Source organism: Centrocercus urophasianus, unplaced genomic scaffold (genome assembly GCF_019232065.1).
Source record: "Centrocercus urophasianus isolate 14NV4802_14NV808 unplaced genomic scaffold, USGS_Curo_1.0 seq_9, whole genome shotgun sequence".
Classification (NCBI taxonomy): Eukaryota; Metazoa; Chordata; class Aves; order Galliformes; family Phasianidae; genus Centrocercus; species Centrocercus urophasianus.
In genome coordinates, this window is record NW_024885532.1 from 10981034 (window position 1) to 10997762 (window position 16729).

The window sequence follows — 16729 nt, forward strand, 5'->3', positions numbered from 1 at the left end:
TTGCCATTATTTTTGCATATTTCAATGGATAAATTAAAACTGCTTTGTCCTTTTGAGAAAATCAACAAAAGAAACGCTAGAGATTGCTTTGAGAAGTAAATAAAACAACCAACCAAACAAGCAGATTAGCAGGCACACTGATTGCCACAACATAGCTACCTTCTGTTCATTTGCACATTTTAATGAAGCAAGTATCTTGCAGCAAATGAACTACTTGAAAAAGCTATTTCTTTATTTTAATGGAGAGAAGCCATCCAGCTCCAAGAAAATAAACCTGATATTTACCTCATTATCTACGCATACGGAATGCTTTGTAAAAAGCCCAAAACTTCAACATAACACAGAAATCAGACCCAGAATCCAGAACCTGTGAATGGGAACAGTGTCATAAGCAACAGCACTGGAATGTGCAAATCCAAGCCACAATCTTATAAAAAGTACACCACCTGTAGTAAAAAAGTCCTTCATGAATATGCAACAAAAAACAATGTAATATTACAAAGATGATCAGGGGGTTGGAGCACCTCCCCTACAAAGACAGGCTACAAAGACAGGCTGAGGGAGCTGGGCTTGTTCAGCCTGGAGAAAGGAAGGCTGCAGGGTGACCTCATTGCAGACTTTCAGCACCTAAAGGGAGCCCATAAACAGGAGAGGAATCAACTCTTTGAAAGGGTTCATAACTGCAGGACAAGTGGAAATGGTTGTAAGTTGAAGGAGGGAAGATTTCGGTTGGATGTCGGGGGAAGTTCTTTACAGAGAGAGTGGTGAGGTGCAGGAACAGGCTGCCCAGAGAGGATGTGGATGCCCCATCCCTGGAGGTGTTCAAGGCCAGATTGGATGGGGCCCTGGGCAGCCTGGTATTAAATGGGGAGGTTGGTGACCCTGCATGTAGCAAGGGAGTTGGAGATTCATGATCCTGGAGGTCCCTTCCAACCCTGGTCATTCTGTGATGCTGTTATTCCTCATGTACTTCTAGATGTAAAGATCTTATAATTAAGACATCAATCTAAGCTTCATCTAATTTTGGGCATCTCAAAGAGACATAAAATTTAGATCAGTCACCTTTTTTTTAATCCTAGAGAAATAGTTTATACTGAGTATGGTTGGAGATTTGACAGTCATTTATATGTCTGAAGTTAGGGAGCACGAAGAGAAGAATGAGGGCTTCTAATTACTTTCACTACTCACAGTATCATTTTGCACAATCAAAATGTTTTCTTTTTCCCATAGGGATTTGAATAGGAAAAATTCTTCCTCTCTCTACAATCCAAAACCAATTCTAATGATTTTGGCAACCAAGAAAAAATGGGAAAATGCAACTTTCTAAATCATCTTTAAGCTTATTATCTAGAGCTGTTTCCTATCCCAGAGAAGCCACAACTAACAAGCAAAATTTCAGAAGGAATGAATCAGATGAATCACTGTTTTCATCTGTTTACCCATGGCAATGGACACCTTCCATGAAACAGAATATCCCTGAAAACAACTGCAGAGTTCCACATCAAAGCTTAAACTACATTAAGATATATGCAGTAGTATTTCTGTTACAATATTAGCTACAAGTTGCAGCATTTTTACCATGTATTTAGTATGCAAATATTTTAAAAGATATACAAATAGACAGTAACAGTAGTTAAGGAAATTAAGGACACCTTACATTTCATAATTTACATTTGATATCTAAGTTATGAAATCTAACACTTTATAAAAACACTAAAATGACTGAAATGTGTATGTATTTTACATGGCACCCAAGCTTCATCTCAGAGGAACTCACACAATATCTCCAATACTTTTATTTCCACAGTTATTCTGCCATTTGATGATGAAGTTTAAAATGCTTACTCACTCTTAAGAGAAAGTTTCTCGAGTTTTCCTGCCTGCAAGTATTTTTATTCTGTAGGTGAGGAGCTGATAGAAGCTACAGATTTTTTTTGCTTCTGGATTACCTAGTAAGGGCACATGCATACACAGTCCCTACGTTCTTCATGCTTCATCAAAAATGTCTGTGCAGACTGTGTGCAACATCATCTTCAGTCATCATCATCAGCTTCATTTCAATTACAAAAACTTGCTAACAAGCAGAGGTAATATGAAAGGAGTAGACAACATATGTTCACATGAGCAATTTCTAAGAATTTTACCTAGCACTATGGAGATCTACAAAAGAAGTTTTTTGTTTGAAAATCTGCCTACAACTCTATCAGATGTACCCTTCCATACCACCTCTGGTAGATTTGTTCAATTCCTCGCACCGCACCTTTTCTCTGGAATTACAAATACTCTCACTAATCATCACCAGCAGCAACCTCCCCACTTTCATTTAGTGCTGCTCTCAGAGCCCCACTCTGAATAAATAATCCCATCTCAATTAAGTCTGGCTGAACTTTGGCTTGTAAGTAACTTTTTTTTTTTAGATATAAAAAAACACTTCACAACTGTACACTCACTGATATCATAAATATCTCAAACTAGTACCACCCCATTCTGGTATCCCCAGGACTCAAACATCACAGTACATCTAAGTGCCAATACTGCTACATACTATTTGCTAAAAATTCTGCTAACATGTCACAAGGATCCCACAGACCAAGTTATTGTTTAGCAAGAAATTAAACTCTGGTTAACTATGCATTAAACATTAATTGCGCATTCATTTTAGTTGCTTCACAGAACATTCTTACGGTTAACCAGATAGTCACATAAGTAGGCATTACTGTGCCACCAGCTTATTTAGCTAAAAAAACAGAAAGTATTTAAGCAGCTTTCCTCAGCGTAAGCTAAAGGACACAGACATCTCAATATCTAGTATGCGATGCAATATTTCAGTGTTGATGGCATATAGTTTCAAAAAAAATTTGCTGGTCCCTGAATGTAAACAACTCTGAGCCAACTCTGACCAAAGGAAATAATAGCTAGAAATAAGATCATGCAAAAAGGAAGTCAGTTCTTCAGCCCTGATTTTCCTATTCTCTTCCTGGTCAACAGACAGATTGATCTCACAGAGAGAGCAAACATCACACAGGATGACAAAGACTCTCATGATGGTTTCATCAGTTGTAAATACCACCTGTAAATACCATATTGTCCCTTTTCTTTGGTAAGTCTTCAATATAATTATCATCAGTTAGGGGTATCCCAGTACTGGATAGACTACTGTCAAAGGCAAACAGCTCCTGGTAGCTCATGGCTTGTCTCAAAATACCTTGGCTCAAAGAGGTATATTGCTTTGGTAGCATTCATGAACACAAGCATGATGGTTCCTCGTTTACAGAATACTCATCACACAGACTAACTATCCTCCACTACATAACAATGTGCTAGTGTTTTTCATATTGTTGAGTGTTACTTGCATCAAACAGGTGTCACTACCAACAAGTGAGGAGTAGGCTAAGAGTAGCAGTTAGCTTCCCATTTATACCTCTTTCTCAACAGTTTGAATTTGACTCTGTGGATGACAAGCTCTGCCCAAAGTTGAGATAAATGTTAGTCTCTACGTCTAATATTCTGGGGAGTTTCCCATGGGTTTACTAGGAGGTCTGCAAGATGATGAGGCTTTAACTCCCTTCTCAGACCACCATATAAACACCTAGTTAGACAAACTGTTCTTTACCAGTTATCCAATTAAGAGGAAGGTGATCAGATTCCGAATTTACCCACTTGATTCTAAAACGTTTATTGTTATTGAGATACTAAGATTGAAGAAGTGTATATCATAACGGTCTGATTCACCCTCAACTTTAGTTAGGGTTCTGTCAAAATGTTTTGAATGTTACACGGAAGACAGCTTCCTGAAAGTACGCCCAGAGGAAAAACACAGAACGATTTTAATTCCTAACTTAGATTTCGATGTCCTTTGTGCTTTAAAGCTACCAGATCTGTTTCAGGCCTTATCCCATACTACTTGTATTATACATTACATGCCATGCAGCAACAGAATTTTGAAAGATGAAATGATAATCTAAACGTGATGGCTACAATAACAGATTTTACAGTCAGAATGCTATAGTTTTAATAACGTTGAAACTTAATGCTAAGATAAATAAATAAATAAACAGTAGTAGGTAGTTCACTGAAGACAATGATGAAAAGAGGCTGAATAAGCTGGATAATACAACAGAATTGTCATATAACGAGCTGAAATACTAGAAAACTGTAATAGTTAAGTGAGTGCCTGAAAATTGTGGTGACTGAGACAGCTGATTTTATGGTACATATTTACATTCCTTATTCGAGGTTTTTAAAGGGATACAAAGCACATACAATAAACAGTAAGAAAATTCCCAGTATTTTACAGCGTCTGTTCAGTTTTACGTCGAGTAGCTGCAGTGTATCAGAAAATAAGTCTATGTAGCCTGGTAATACTGTCCTCAACTATGGACAAAAATGTGTATTTTGATAAAAAAAAAATGTCTGCGAACATTGTATTTCTTCTTCTCCTACTAGTATTTAACTACTACCAATTTTCAGCACATCTCATTTTATGAGTCCGAACACAAAACAAGAAAAATCACTTCAAGTACATCCCATGAGCAGCAATGAACTAACTGAAGAAGAGTTAAGATTTTCTTGTTTGATCACTAAAAAAAGATTTTATTAAAAAAAAAAACACAAGAAAACAAAATATAACCAAAAATACACCTGCATACTGTATAGGTGTTTCCTTGCTATTCCCAATATTTCTGATTTTTTTTTATAAAACCATTTTCCACAGATACACATATAAAGCTGAGCTACAGTTCTGGAAGAAGAAATTATACTCCTCAAGGTTTAAAAAAAGTGAATAATCAAAGGAGTTTTCTGTTGGTTTGCTTTCTGGTAAGGAGATTAAAGGCCATTATTTTGAAAATAATACTTAAGAAATATTCAAACTAAGAAAAAGTTGGCATACATTTAGTATTGCGACTTAGCCTTGCAGTAGAAGATGGAAGTATAATGAAGTGACCCTCTCCATTCAACCTCAAAACATTCAATTGAGTTAATTGAGTTCATATAGCTTTAAAATTAGAAACAGTAATAATATCAGCAACTTGAAGCAAAATGAAAACATTTCTATTTGGTCTTCAATTTCCTTCAAGGTTTAACACTGACGGCAATTTAATCCAAAATATTGATTTTTTAATTTCATTGGAGGTAAATGAAGCATATTCTCACACAGAATTCACAACTGTTTAGTATCAAAGAAGAAACAAATACTGCATCCTAACATCACAGTGATCTACTCTGAGGTAGAAACAGCAGATTCTTTACCAATATAGCCTTCCACAAATACTATCATTAAGTACTTTATCAGCATTTGTAAGCAGCTATTTACAAAAAGCTATTGCTTTTTTTTATTATTATTGTTGCTTATATCAGTAAGCAAAATGGAAATAACTGCACCTGACTGGTAAATTGGGCATTAGTTACACTTCTGATCACAAGATTTGCTGGGGGCTTAATTTAACCAGAATTCAGGCCAGTCAACATTCCACATAATCCTGAAGCTTTCAAACATGTTTGCTTATATAGATTATGATACCAGTGGAAACTACGATGAGTCAACTTGTTTTCAATAAAGCAGAGCTGTTATATTCACTTAAATACAATAATGGACAACACAAGTATTCCTTTTTTATTCGTGGATGTTCTGGTTATGTTAGAAAATTTCTTTGTTATATAGAGCTGTAAACTCAGACGTTGGAATTTTTCATTCCATCTTATTATGTGAATTTATTATTTTGCAGTACAATTTGGATAAATTATTTGGAATGTGGAGAAAGTCACAGTCTTGACAACTCTACGGTCTTGGAAGAGTGGTATTTTTAAAGCTATGCCTTTATTTTAAAGATGTGAAATATGGCCTTTTCATTTTCCTAAACAGATTTAAAAAAAAAACAACAACCCTAATCATCTGGGGAGTAACCTGTTGCTTTGAACTCCCAAAATTGTACTAATCAACATTTTAAGAGTGGAAATAGGAGTTTTATTTGAATACTTATTTATGGAAAAAATTATAGTAGGATGGAAGCACAAGTGTTTTAACCAAGATGATGACAAATAGTAAAAAAAAAAAAAAAAAAAAAAAGACACATCACATGAGTGATCCTGGGGCAATGTAGATCCTTCACTAGTATTATCACTGTAATGTAGTTATGCATTAAAAAAAGGTTTTTAAGTAATTTGTGCCTATGCTTAAATTAACATTTTATTGTTAATTAACAGATTATTAAGCACAGCTAGAAACATCTCCAAGCAAACAAGTTTACATCAAGTACTTCCTTTAACAAGATGACTGAGTGGCATAGCTGGTTAAAGCACTGTGCTTTTCTTTATGGAACAAAGATGTTGATAACAAATCAAGCGCGAAGATTAAGCACATATGATGAACTTACCCTGAACAGCTTTGATTATGGTCAGTAGTTTTAAATTAGCCCATTATTTACCGTATCTAACATTCTAAATCTGCAAAAAGCGAAGGTGCTGCAAAGCAAGATAGCAAACTGCTTGTGAATCAGCAGAGAATAACAGTTTTCCCCTGTCGATATGAACAGAATTGTAGCTTCATACAGATACTGTGCTTTACATATTGAATACGAAAGAGGGAGAAAAGAGAGCAGTAAGAAGCATGTAATAAGCATAACAGTTCATGACTGTTGCTCTTTATCCACACTTTAGAAAAAGTCATCATAATAGATAACTTTACATCTTCAACCAGAAAAAAAAAAATAAAGAAGTTCAGAGTTTGAGCACTTTCATGGCACAGCATGAAATACACCTTTTCTGTGAGAGGCATAATGACGGCTGCCTGTCTTTACAGGATTGTGAGAGAAGAATCAAATGTCCACATTGTTACCATGCTGGTAATGGGAAAAAAAACAAAAACAAAAACAAAAAAACAACCTACTAGAATTAAATCTGTAACTTCATTTAAACAAAATTCTTGTAATTTAAATTATTCTTTGTAAGCAGAAAGCCACACCGGTCATTCCTCTTCCTTAAAACTTTGAGTATAAATGTACTTGCATTTTAAGATTTATTTTCATTTTTAAAAGATACTTACTGTTCTAAGAGTTGGTCATACTTTCTTAAAGCATCTCTTTCAGCAGTAACAGCTCTCTCTTTTTCAGCAACAGCATTATCTCTTGCTTCTCTCAAATTTCTGAAGGAAACAGAAGCAATTGTGTCAATATTTGGTTAGACTATTTCATTTTATAGATTACTAATGACTGATCTTAACTTTAATACTACCTAATTCAATTTTAATAGAGCAATAGAAAGACATCTGTCTATATGCCTATTCATTATATTTCATTCTTATCAACAAAATTTCTCATTCTAAAATTCTAAAAACAATGATCAAAGTTCCTATTTTTATGCAGAAATCCATGAATAATTCAGAATACAAGAACTACAAATTAGTTTTTTTGTTTTGTTCTGTTTTTTTTCCTGAGAATTAAATGCATTGCAGTAATTGGAATGTATTTATACATGTATATACGTATTTGCATTTACACTTGGTACTTCATTAAATCTATGTTGTCCTCCTAGGTGACATGATTCAAAACTTTTGTGATACAGCAGGAAGATTAGCTGAACATAGAAACCCTACTTGCATACACAACTAATTGGACAGTCAGTCATATCGGTTATTACAAATTGTTGGTGTTTCTGTCTGCCTTTTGCTGTTGTTGAAACTTGCAAACTAGCTCACTTCTACTTCATCTATACATACCAGAACAGTATCACACGAACTAAGAATAATAAATATAACTCTTATGTTAAAAATGATATAGGTATTAACAGTAGTATTACAGTTTATTGCCACTTTATAAATGGCACTTAGTGCTTATAAGCTGTATGTTTATTATTAAGTATTGTGATACAGCAATAACCACGGAACAGTTGTTGCTGAAGGTCTGATCTATATTATGAACATTTTCAAGGATTTTACTTGAAGATATCTACAGTTTGCTCCAGTGATGTGAACACCTTCTGGCATTTTGAATGTATTAGATGTCCTTAGAGATTCCTTTCAGTTTGGCTTCATAAAAAAGGAATCCTGTTTATGGATGACAGAACGATAACAAAATCTACCTTAAAAATAGAATTATTAGGCTGCAAAATTTACCAGTGAAATTCAGCAATTCATCTTGAGAGTACACTATTCAAACTGGTTCTTGACAAACTGTAAGAATATGGCAGTTAATTCTCTTAACAGCAGTGAGGTTGACCATGTTAAGTCTTAGAGCAAAAGCACAAAGTTGCAATCTTAAGACTAAAGGAAGAGAAGTGGATGATAATTAAATGTTAGATGTACAGTCACTTGTTTAGAGAATACACTATTTTGCTTAACCGTTAATTTAAGCAAATGAAAATTGTACAGAGAAAAACCAGCATGAGTAAAGTACTACTAAGCAACATGATGGCAATCACAGATGTGATGCAACTTCTGTTGAAATATTTGCAATAGAGCTAGGAAACACATTAGTGACACTGCCAGTTTACAGATCATGAGCGTGTTTTTAAAAAAGGTAAAACATCTGATTGCTATACATACAGGCCACATTGAACATCATGTATATGGCAAGCCTATCATACAAGTGAAAATCTCTAAAACTGGACAGGACTACTACCAAATATTCATGAACAGGTCTGGTAAATGAGAAGAAAGAGGTTTTGAATCTTCTGAGGCAAAGTTGGGCTGGTTTGAGCTGACGAGCCTCAAGAGGGCTGAATGTCTTTTAGTGTTCAGAGTGTTCAGAGTGCATTATTTGGATTCTCAAAAAGGAACTCAGCTAGCAAACATCGAGATGATTTCGACACAAGCTGGTTAACTGGAGACAACCAGGAAACTTGGTTCAAACTAACAATTGTCATTGTACTGCACTTCTCACCCCAAAACTATGCTAGAGTGCATAAATTGGATTCTAGTCAGACTGAAGATCTGCTCACAGAGGGCATCTAACATGCTCAAAATCATTTAACTGTGTTTGACCTAGAGGAACAGACTATAGCTAATCCAGAGTAAAACCTTACGTGGCTAATCCAGGGCTCTGTGAATTCATTCGTGCTTGCTAATGCAAACATCACCAATGATGACTGTAACTGAACAAATGAAACTGATCCCAAGTAAGTTAAGGCTCTAAGTATCATTTTTTAATAGGATTCCCCTCTTCCTTACCCCTTATTTTAGCTTCTTAAACTGACACATCCAAGTGTAAAACAACTATCAGTAAATTAAGGGGAAACATCAGTTCTGTCAGGCTCAGCAAGTAGAAAGGAGTAAGAAGAACAAAGTATTATATTAGCTCCATGCTTTCAGCTTGAAGATAAAACCAGCATCTTATTTTCAGTCACAGTCAATCAGCATCTCATCACATCACACAACTTCACTACAAATTGCTTTGCTTCCCATTTAGGCTTCCATCTGTCCCACCACTGAAGGGAACTTCAGACAGAAAAGCACCATCTTATGGTAGAATTTTTAATTATTTTATAGAAAGGTCACAAACCAAAAATCATTTTTCCTGCAAAATATGAAATAAAATCTTAGGGACTTACATTTCAAAAGTAATTATTTCAAAGTGAGGAAAAAAGCTTCCACAAATTTATTCCAGATGCAAACAAAATAACTTTTGATAGCTTTCTCAATGATGTACAGACCCTCATCAAGTCTCCACAAACTTTCAAATCACTCTTTGTAACTGAACATAGATTTGAATACAGGAAGTGGTGTGGATGTGTGTGTTTGTTATATATAAATTTTACTAACACTTGCAAAAGTACACAATGATGTAATATTTTTAATTAAAACCTTCAGTTGGCTAGAAGACAGACAGCAAGAGTCACGTTCTTTTTATACACTTCAGAGCAATAGCAAAGCTGCCTATTAGAAGAACAGATGCTGATGCTACAAATATCTTTTTACTCTAGTCATTTCCTCCTCCACACAAGGCACTTTCAGGACATCTATGATGAGTTCACAATTGTTCAGTGCTCTTCCCATTTTAAGCGAAGACAAGTGTCAAAAAACAAGCTAAGAAAGAAACATACTAAAAATAGTCTAAATCTCTATGGGGATCCCTGAAGACCTACATATGCCTAATATTGCTCATAATTCCACGATATTTAACAAGAAAAGACATTTAGAAAATTTAGCCTGTAGGTCTTTATAGGACTAGGATATTCTTCTAAAGACAATTTTATAATACTCTACAAGAAAATCACAGAATCACAGAATCACAGAATTGTAGGGGTTGGAAGGGACCTCCAGAGATCATCGAGTCCAACCCCCCTGCCAAAGCAGGTTCCCTACAGCAGGTCGCACAGGTAGGCATCCAGGCAGGTCTTGAACATCTCCAGAGAAGGAGACTCCACCACCTCCCTGGGCAGCCTGTTCCAGTGCTCCGTCACCTCACCGTAAAGAAGTTCTTGCACACATTTGTGCAGAACTTCCTATGCTGCAGTTTCCAGCCGTTTCCCCTTGTCCTGTCTCCACTCACCACTGAAAAGAGTCCGGCCTCGCCATTCTGCCCCCCACACCTTAGATATTTATAGACCTGGATCAGGTCCCCTCTCAGTCTTCTTTTCTCAAGGCTGAAAATAATGCTTTTGTGAACGAAAATGCTGTAAGTCAAAGACTGATGTTTAGAAGATGTCTTATTCATTTCTCTCATTTTTTCCTGCATTACTTTCTACATCAATACCTTCCTTCTGATTTCAAGACCAGACCATGACAAAAAAAAAAAAAAATCAACACATTTGGCATGAATTAGTTAACATTACACAGCTGAATAAACTTCAAACTACTAATATTTATGGAGAAGAATTTTAATAGCTATTTTAATTGATGATGTCAGTGTAAATCTGTTTATAATAAATATTCATGATTAACATAACAGTATCGTTAACATAAAAGTCATTTATTGTTAACATTTACAAGATTCACATCAATTTTAAAACAACTTCATTTCTAACTTAATACTCGTCAACTTTGATTATGCCTTAGCACAAAAATACTACTTGCAAATTTCTGCCCTAATTTTGTTATTGCCACATCTTATCTACCTGTTTTCACGCTCATACATCTCTTTCGAAGCACTTCGAAGTTGCTCAATTTCTTGATTTGTTTTCAGTCTTATTTGTTCCAATTCCTCATGCAATCTCTTCTCAAATTCTGTTTTGTAGTGGTCCCTGTAAATAAACACATGACAGAGGAATGTAAAATGAATTGTATGGCCAAAATATCAAAGCATCTGGCACAGCAGTACAAGCGTATTTTACAATTTAATATTTTGATTCTTACTTGTTTTCCTGCCAGTTTGGCTGGAATACATACCAGCCTATATTGCTCTGTAAATCTACTGAAAATTTTACCAGGAATAACAGCTTTCTGCAAACTGTAAAATATATAAGTAATTTGACATTGATTCATCATGCAATTTAACACTAACCATTTTTGTATAGGGAGGCAAAGAATTTCTGCAAGTGTTCATATTAATTAACCACTGAAAATGTTTTTAATTCCTCATTTTGCAAAATTTTCTAGTTTCTACATCAGTAGGAAGGGTAAATTAGTAACTCAGAATATTTCCAAGCTACAACACGATATTGATGTGTACTATTTGCAAGTCTCATCTGAGTGTGAACATCACAAGAAACTTTGAAGATTACATGCTGTAGACATTTGTGAAATAAAGAAGAAAAAAAAAAAAGATTTGAGTACTCATCCTGTCAATGTCACAAATAAATTACCTGAAATAAATATTTAAGCTTTTAAGCAGAAGATATTAAAAGATTCCAAATTACTTCATTTCAGATTAACATTGTCATCTTCCTTTTTTGTAAATTTGGAAGTTCACATGAGAATGGATAAAACCCCATACAGAATTGCTCTTACAAAACTATAAAGGCTTGTACTGTAGGGTAGTGTGGTTAGGTTGTGGTTGTACTTGATGGTCTTGAAGATCTTTTCCAATGTGAGCAATGCTATGATTCTATCTAACAGCTAAAGGGATGTTAATTTCTATAGCAGTCAGCTGCTATTCAAGAATAATCAATCCGCAGTGAAGCCACTGTTAGACATTACAGGTCTGGAAACAGATAAGCTTTTATTATTTTTGTTATATTAAACATGCATTTACAACCATAAAGTATTTTGATTCTAGGATTTGCCGTATGGCTTGTACTTTTTAGAAACCAGTACTTGAGTTCACAAAAAACTCCTTTGTATTAAACAAAAGCTGAAATCATTTACTTATTTTAGAATGCATGCTCTTCAAGTTTTTGTGTTTGCTTTTTAATAAAACACAGAATTTTTGTTGACTTTTCAAAGTAAAAGTAAATATTTCTCCCTTCCTTCCTCGAATGTACCACTCTTTAGCAAGGTATTTTGTGAAGGTCTTTGATAAGTGAAATAGTTAATGATCCCAAAAAACACATTATACTGGAATGTAATGTCCCCGCTAGCAATTTTTTTTAGTTCTTCATGTACAGTAAATTTCAGTACATACAAAATAAATGAATGGCGAAGGCCATTCAGAATCTCAAGATACAACTCATACAGAATTAACTAGCATTATTTTCTTGGTACTTGGATGACAATGACTTGCTATTAGTATTACTACTTGCTATTACCATAGCTACTTACTATTTCTATAGGTGAAGAAATTAAGACTTTCCCTCCTGTGGCAAGACTTTAAAGTCGCCCTATAGCTGATAATTTCAGTACAGTGCTCTTAAATGCCCATTCAGAAAACAATGTTTTTTAGTAGTTACAGGAGAATCACATTAAGAACACATCAAGTAAGTTCTAAGTATTACAAGGATACAAGATTTATAGATTTATACAAGTTTGCAGTTACACCTTGCAGTTCAAACAAAAGGATGCAACTGAAGGAAAGCTGAACTGGCTTAATTCTCTTAAGCTCAAGAGGATGTTCATTTAATCAACTGGTGTTTGTCACTCTGCAGAGAGGTAGTGTGGGTGGAGCTGCACTGCCCACCCTTGATCTTGATTAGGTCTCCAGGTTATAAGCAGTCTCAGCTTAAACCACACAGGGCAAACACAGGTTGGTTGAAGTCACTTGCTTCAGAGCTGGCCCAGTTCTGTGCGAACTCGCTCAGGAAACCAGCTCACCTATTGGCAGTCTGCAAGAAAACAAATTTAGCATGGTCTCCACTAGACAGATAGCTAGCTCAAAAGAGACAAAGAGATGTGCCAACCCAGACGGAGGGCCTGCTCAGAGATGTGTCTGTTCAGGCCTCTGGTTGCAGTGGGTTTGCTGATGCCAGGGAAGAGCAGCGGGGAGACTGTGCTCAGGTGGAAGGTCAGCTCACAGTGGTGGCTGAGCTCAAGGAGAAGGTGGAGAGACTAAGGAGCTTCAGGGCATGTGAGCAGGAGATTGACTGGTGGAGTAACTCCCTAGTGTGCCAGAGGGAAGGGCGCTGGGAGGATGCCCCCCACAGTGCAGTGGAACCCCTGTCCTGTTGCGCTGAGGTAGGGGACCAAAAAAGACAAGAAGCGTTGGAAGCAAGTCCCAGTTTGGCATCAGCGGCAACCCCCCTCTCCCCTCTTACTCTCTATCTCGCTTTCCCAGGTGCCCCTCCGTAACAGATTTGAGGCCCCGGATCTTGAGGGAGGAGTAGAATGATAAAATAATGAAAACAGAAGTAATGAATAAGTTGGCTTAGAGGCTGGTATCGAGGCAGGAACTTTGTTTTTTATTTATCATGGGGCAGTTTACTCAGCCCCTGGCCTGTTGTCCATGGATGGAACTCACCTGTCTCAAAGGGATAAACAAATTCTAGTCAGCAGCTAGCAGGGCTTATCAAGAGAGCTTTAAATTAGCTAAGGTGGGGGAAAAAGGACAAAACAGGGCTCACCAGAGATGAACCTAAAGAAACAATACTGGATCTGGAGGTGAGGCAGATGTCTCAGCTGAAGTGCATCCACACCAATGCACACAGCATGGGCAACAAGCAGGAGGAGCTGGAAGCAATTGTGCAGCAGGCTAATTATGATCTCGTTGCTATTACTGAAACATGGTGGGACCACTCTTATGACTGATGGATGGTTAAAAGCTCTCCAGAAGGGATAGACAAAGAAGGAAGGGTGGTGGCGTGGCCATTTTATATTAAAGAGTGTTTTGATGCTGAAGAGCTTGGGGTTGGGAATGATAAAGTTGAGTGTCCATGGATATAGAACAGGGGGAAGGCCTGTAGGGCGACATCTTGGTGGGGGTCTGTTATAGACCACCTAATGAAGATTAAGAGAAGGACGAGGCATTCTATGAGCAGCTTGCCAAAGCTGAACAACCCCAGAACTCATTCTCATGGGAGACTTCAACTTCACTGATATATGTTAGAAATATAATAAAGTGCAGAGGAAGCAGTCCAAAACGTTTCTAGAGTGTGTGGCAGATAGCTTCCTTCCACAGCTGGTATGAGAGCCTACCAGGGGTGGTGCCCTGCTAGATCTGTTCTTTACTAACAGAGAAGGACTGATGGGAGCTGTGAAGGTTGGGGACTTGTAAGATATTACTCTGTTAACTTCTGCATCTCAAAGCTTGCTGGGGACACAGATGGACTTGTTCAAGTCCTGAGCAAGGATTGTAAAATCCTTTGTCTGAAGGACACACATGAACAAGTCCAGGCAAGTCCTGGGCAAAGGTTGTGAGATCCTTTGGGGGACGCAGATGGACAAGGCCAGGGGCAACGAGAGCAAGATGAACTGCAGCTAAATAGCTGAGAAATGCTCCTTTGTGTGGATCTATCTCAGGATGATGGCCATCTCAGGGGGTACTCAATGACTCTTGCTCAAGGCCCATCCTTGTCACGTAGGCAGGAGAACAAGGAGGATAAAAGAGGAACTAAAAACCATGAGGATAGGTTTCTGACAACAGATTCCTCATGAAGAACGGAGGTTTCTGGCAGCAGACTCTTCATGAATAAGAATGGAGGTTTCTGACAACAGATTCCTCATGAAGAACGGAGGATTTCTGGCAGCAGACTCCTCATGAATAAGAATGGAGGTTTCTGACAACAGATTCCTCATGAAGAACGGAGGATTTCTGGCAGCAGATTCCTCATGAAGAAGAACAGAGGTTTTCTGGCAGCAGATTCCTCCTGAAGAAGAGGGATTCCTGACGATCAGATTCCTCATGAGGTGACTCCTGCATGCTGTCGAACTCTCCTGTGCCTACTGCCTGAGTGCTGCTGCTGCAGCTTCAAGTATTGGCTCCTCAACTTCTTCGTCTACCTGCCCGCTGCCCAAGGCCGGCCACGCTGCTACTCCCCGTCCCCCTGCTGCGTCTGCCTGGGATCATTAAACGCCGTGCAACGGGACCGCTGCTGGATCCTGCTGGTGACTATCCCCGCTTTACGCAACTCCTGCTTCTTTCCCATCTTTTCTATTGCCCTCCTTCCCTTCCCCGTCTCCCTGATCAGGTTTGGTAATAAACTGGATGGAACAACATATGAACCGTTGTTTCTTAATCTCACGCTGGGTATACAGATATTAAAAGAACCTCATCTCCCTCCTATAAATTGGAGCGAGACAGGACTGTCTTGGGCAGAGCGACCATGAAATTAAAGAGGTTGCTATTCTTGGGGATGTCAGAAGGATGACTGGCAGAACTGCTATCTTGAACTTCCAGAGGGTGGATTTTGACCTGTTCAGGATGCTTGCTGCAGGGTTCCCTTGGGAGTCGCTCCTTAAAGGTAAAGGGGTCCTTGGATGCTCTTCAAGATGGAAATCTTAAAGGCACAAGAACAGGAAGACTGGTGGATGAGCTGGGAACTATTGTTGAGACTGAGAAAAATACTCTACATCTCAGAGAATCCCAGTCTCTGGAAGAAGGAACAGGCTACTTGGGGAGACTAGAAAAAAGTTGTGATGGTATGCAGGAAATTAGGCAAAAGCCCAGCTTGAACTCAGATTGGCCACTGCAGAGAAAGAGAACAACAAATCCTTTTATAAATATATTAACAGAAAGAGAAGAACCATGGAGAATTTCCATCCCTTACTAGACGCAGCAGCAAATGCGACCATTGTGGATAAGGAAAAGGCTGAGGCACTCAACACTTTCTTTACATCTGCCTTTGAGACTCACATCAGTTATCCTCAGGGCACCTTGTTTGCAGAATATGCCCCGGCGATTCAGGTGGAGACAGTTAGAAAACTCCTCCTCCATCTGGACTGTCACAAGTCCATGGGACCAGACAGGCTCCACCCTCAGGTGCTGAGGGAGCTGGCAGGGGTGATTGCTGAGCCCCTTTCCACCATCTATCAGCACTCCTGGTTGTCTGGAGAGGTCTCAGTGGATTGGAGGCTTGCCAATGTGAATCCCATCTACAGTAAGGGTCATAACGAGGATCTGGGGAACTACAGGCTTGTCAGTCTAACCTCGGTACCAGGGAAAGTTATGGAGCAAATCACCTTGGGTGAGATCACACAGCACGTGCGTAGTGTCCAGGCGATCAGGCCCAGCCAGCACGGGTTCGTGAAAGGCAGGTCATGCTTGAGCAACCTCATCTCCATCTACAACTGGGTGAACAGACTGGTAGATGAGGGAAAGGCTGTTGATGTAGTCTACCTAGACTTCAGCAAAGCCTTTGACATGGTCTCTTACAGTATTCTTGTGGGGAAACTGGCTGCCTGTGGCCTGGACAGGTATACCCTTCTTTGGATAAGGAACTGCCTAGAGGGCCATGCCCAGAGGGTAGCAGTTAATGGAGTTAAGTCCAG

The 16729-nt window shown here is 38.1% G+C and overlaps 1 protein-coding gene across 4 annotated transcripts in view; it reads right to left on the reverse strand.

Moving 5' to 3' along the window:
* Positions 1-16729, reverse strand: part of PIBF1 (progesterone immunomodulatory binding factor 1) — a 135247-nt gene that overhangs the window by 87718 nt on the left and 30800 nt on the right. For all 4 annotated transcript variants that reach the window (XM_042839048.1, XM_042839047.1, XM_042839046.1 and 1 more), the window contains exons 8-9: positions 11050-11175; positions 7043-7141 (exon numbers count right to left, since the gene is read on the reverse strand). In XM_042839048.1, coding sequence (XP_042694982.1) covers positions 7043-7141; positions 11050-11175 — 225 coding nt within the window. The remainder of the gene's footprint in view (positions 1-7042; positions 7142-11049; positions 11176-16729) is intronic.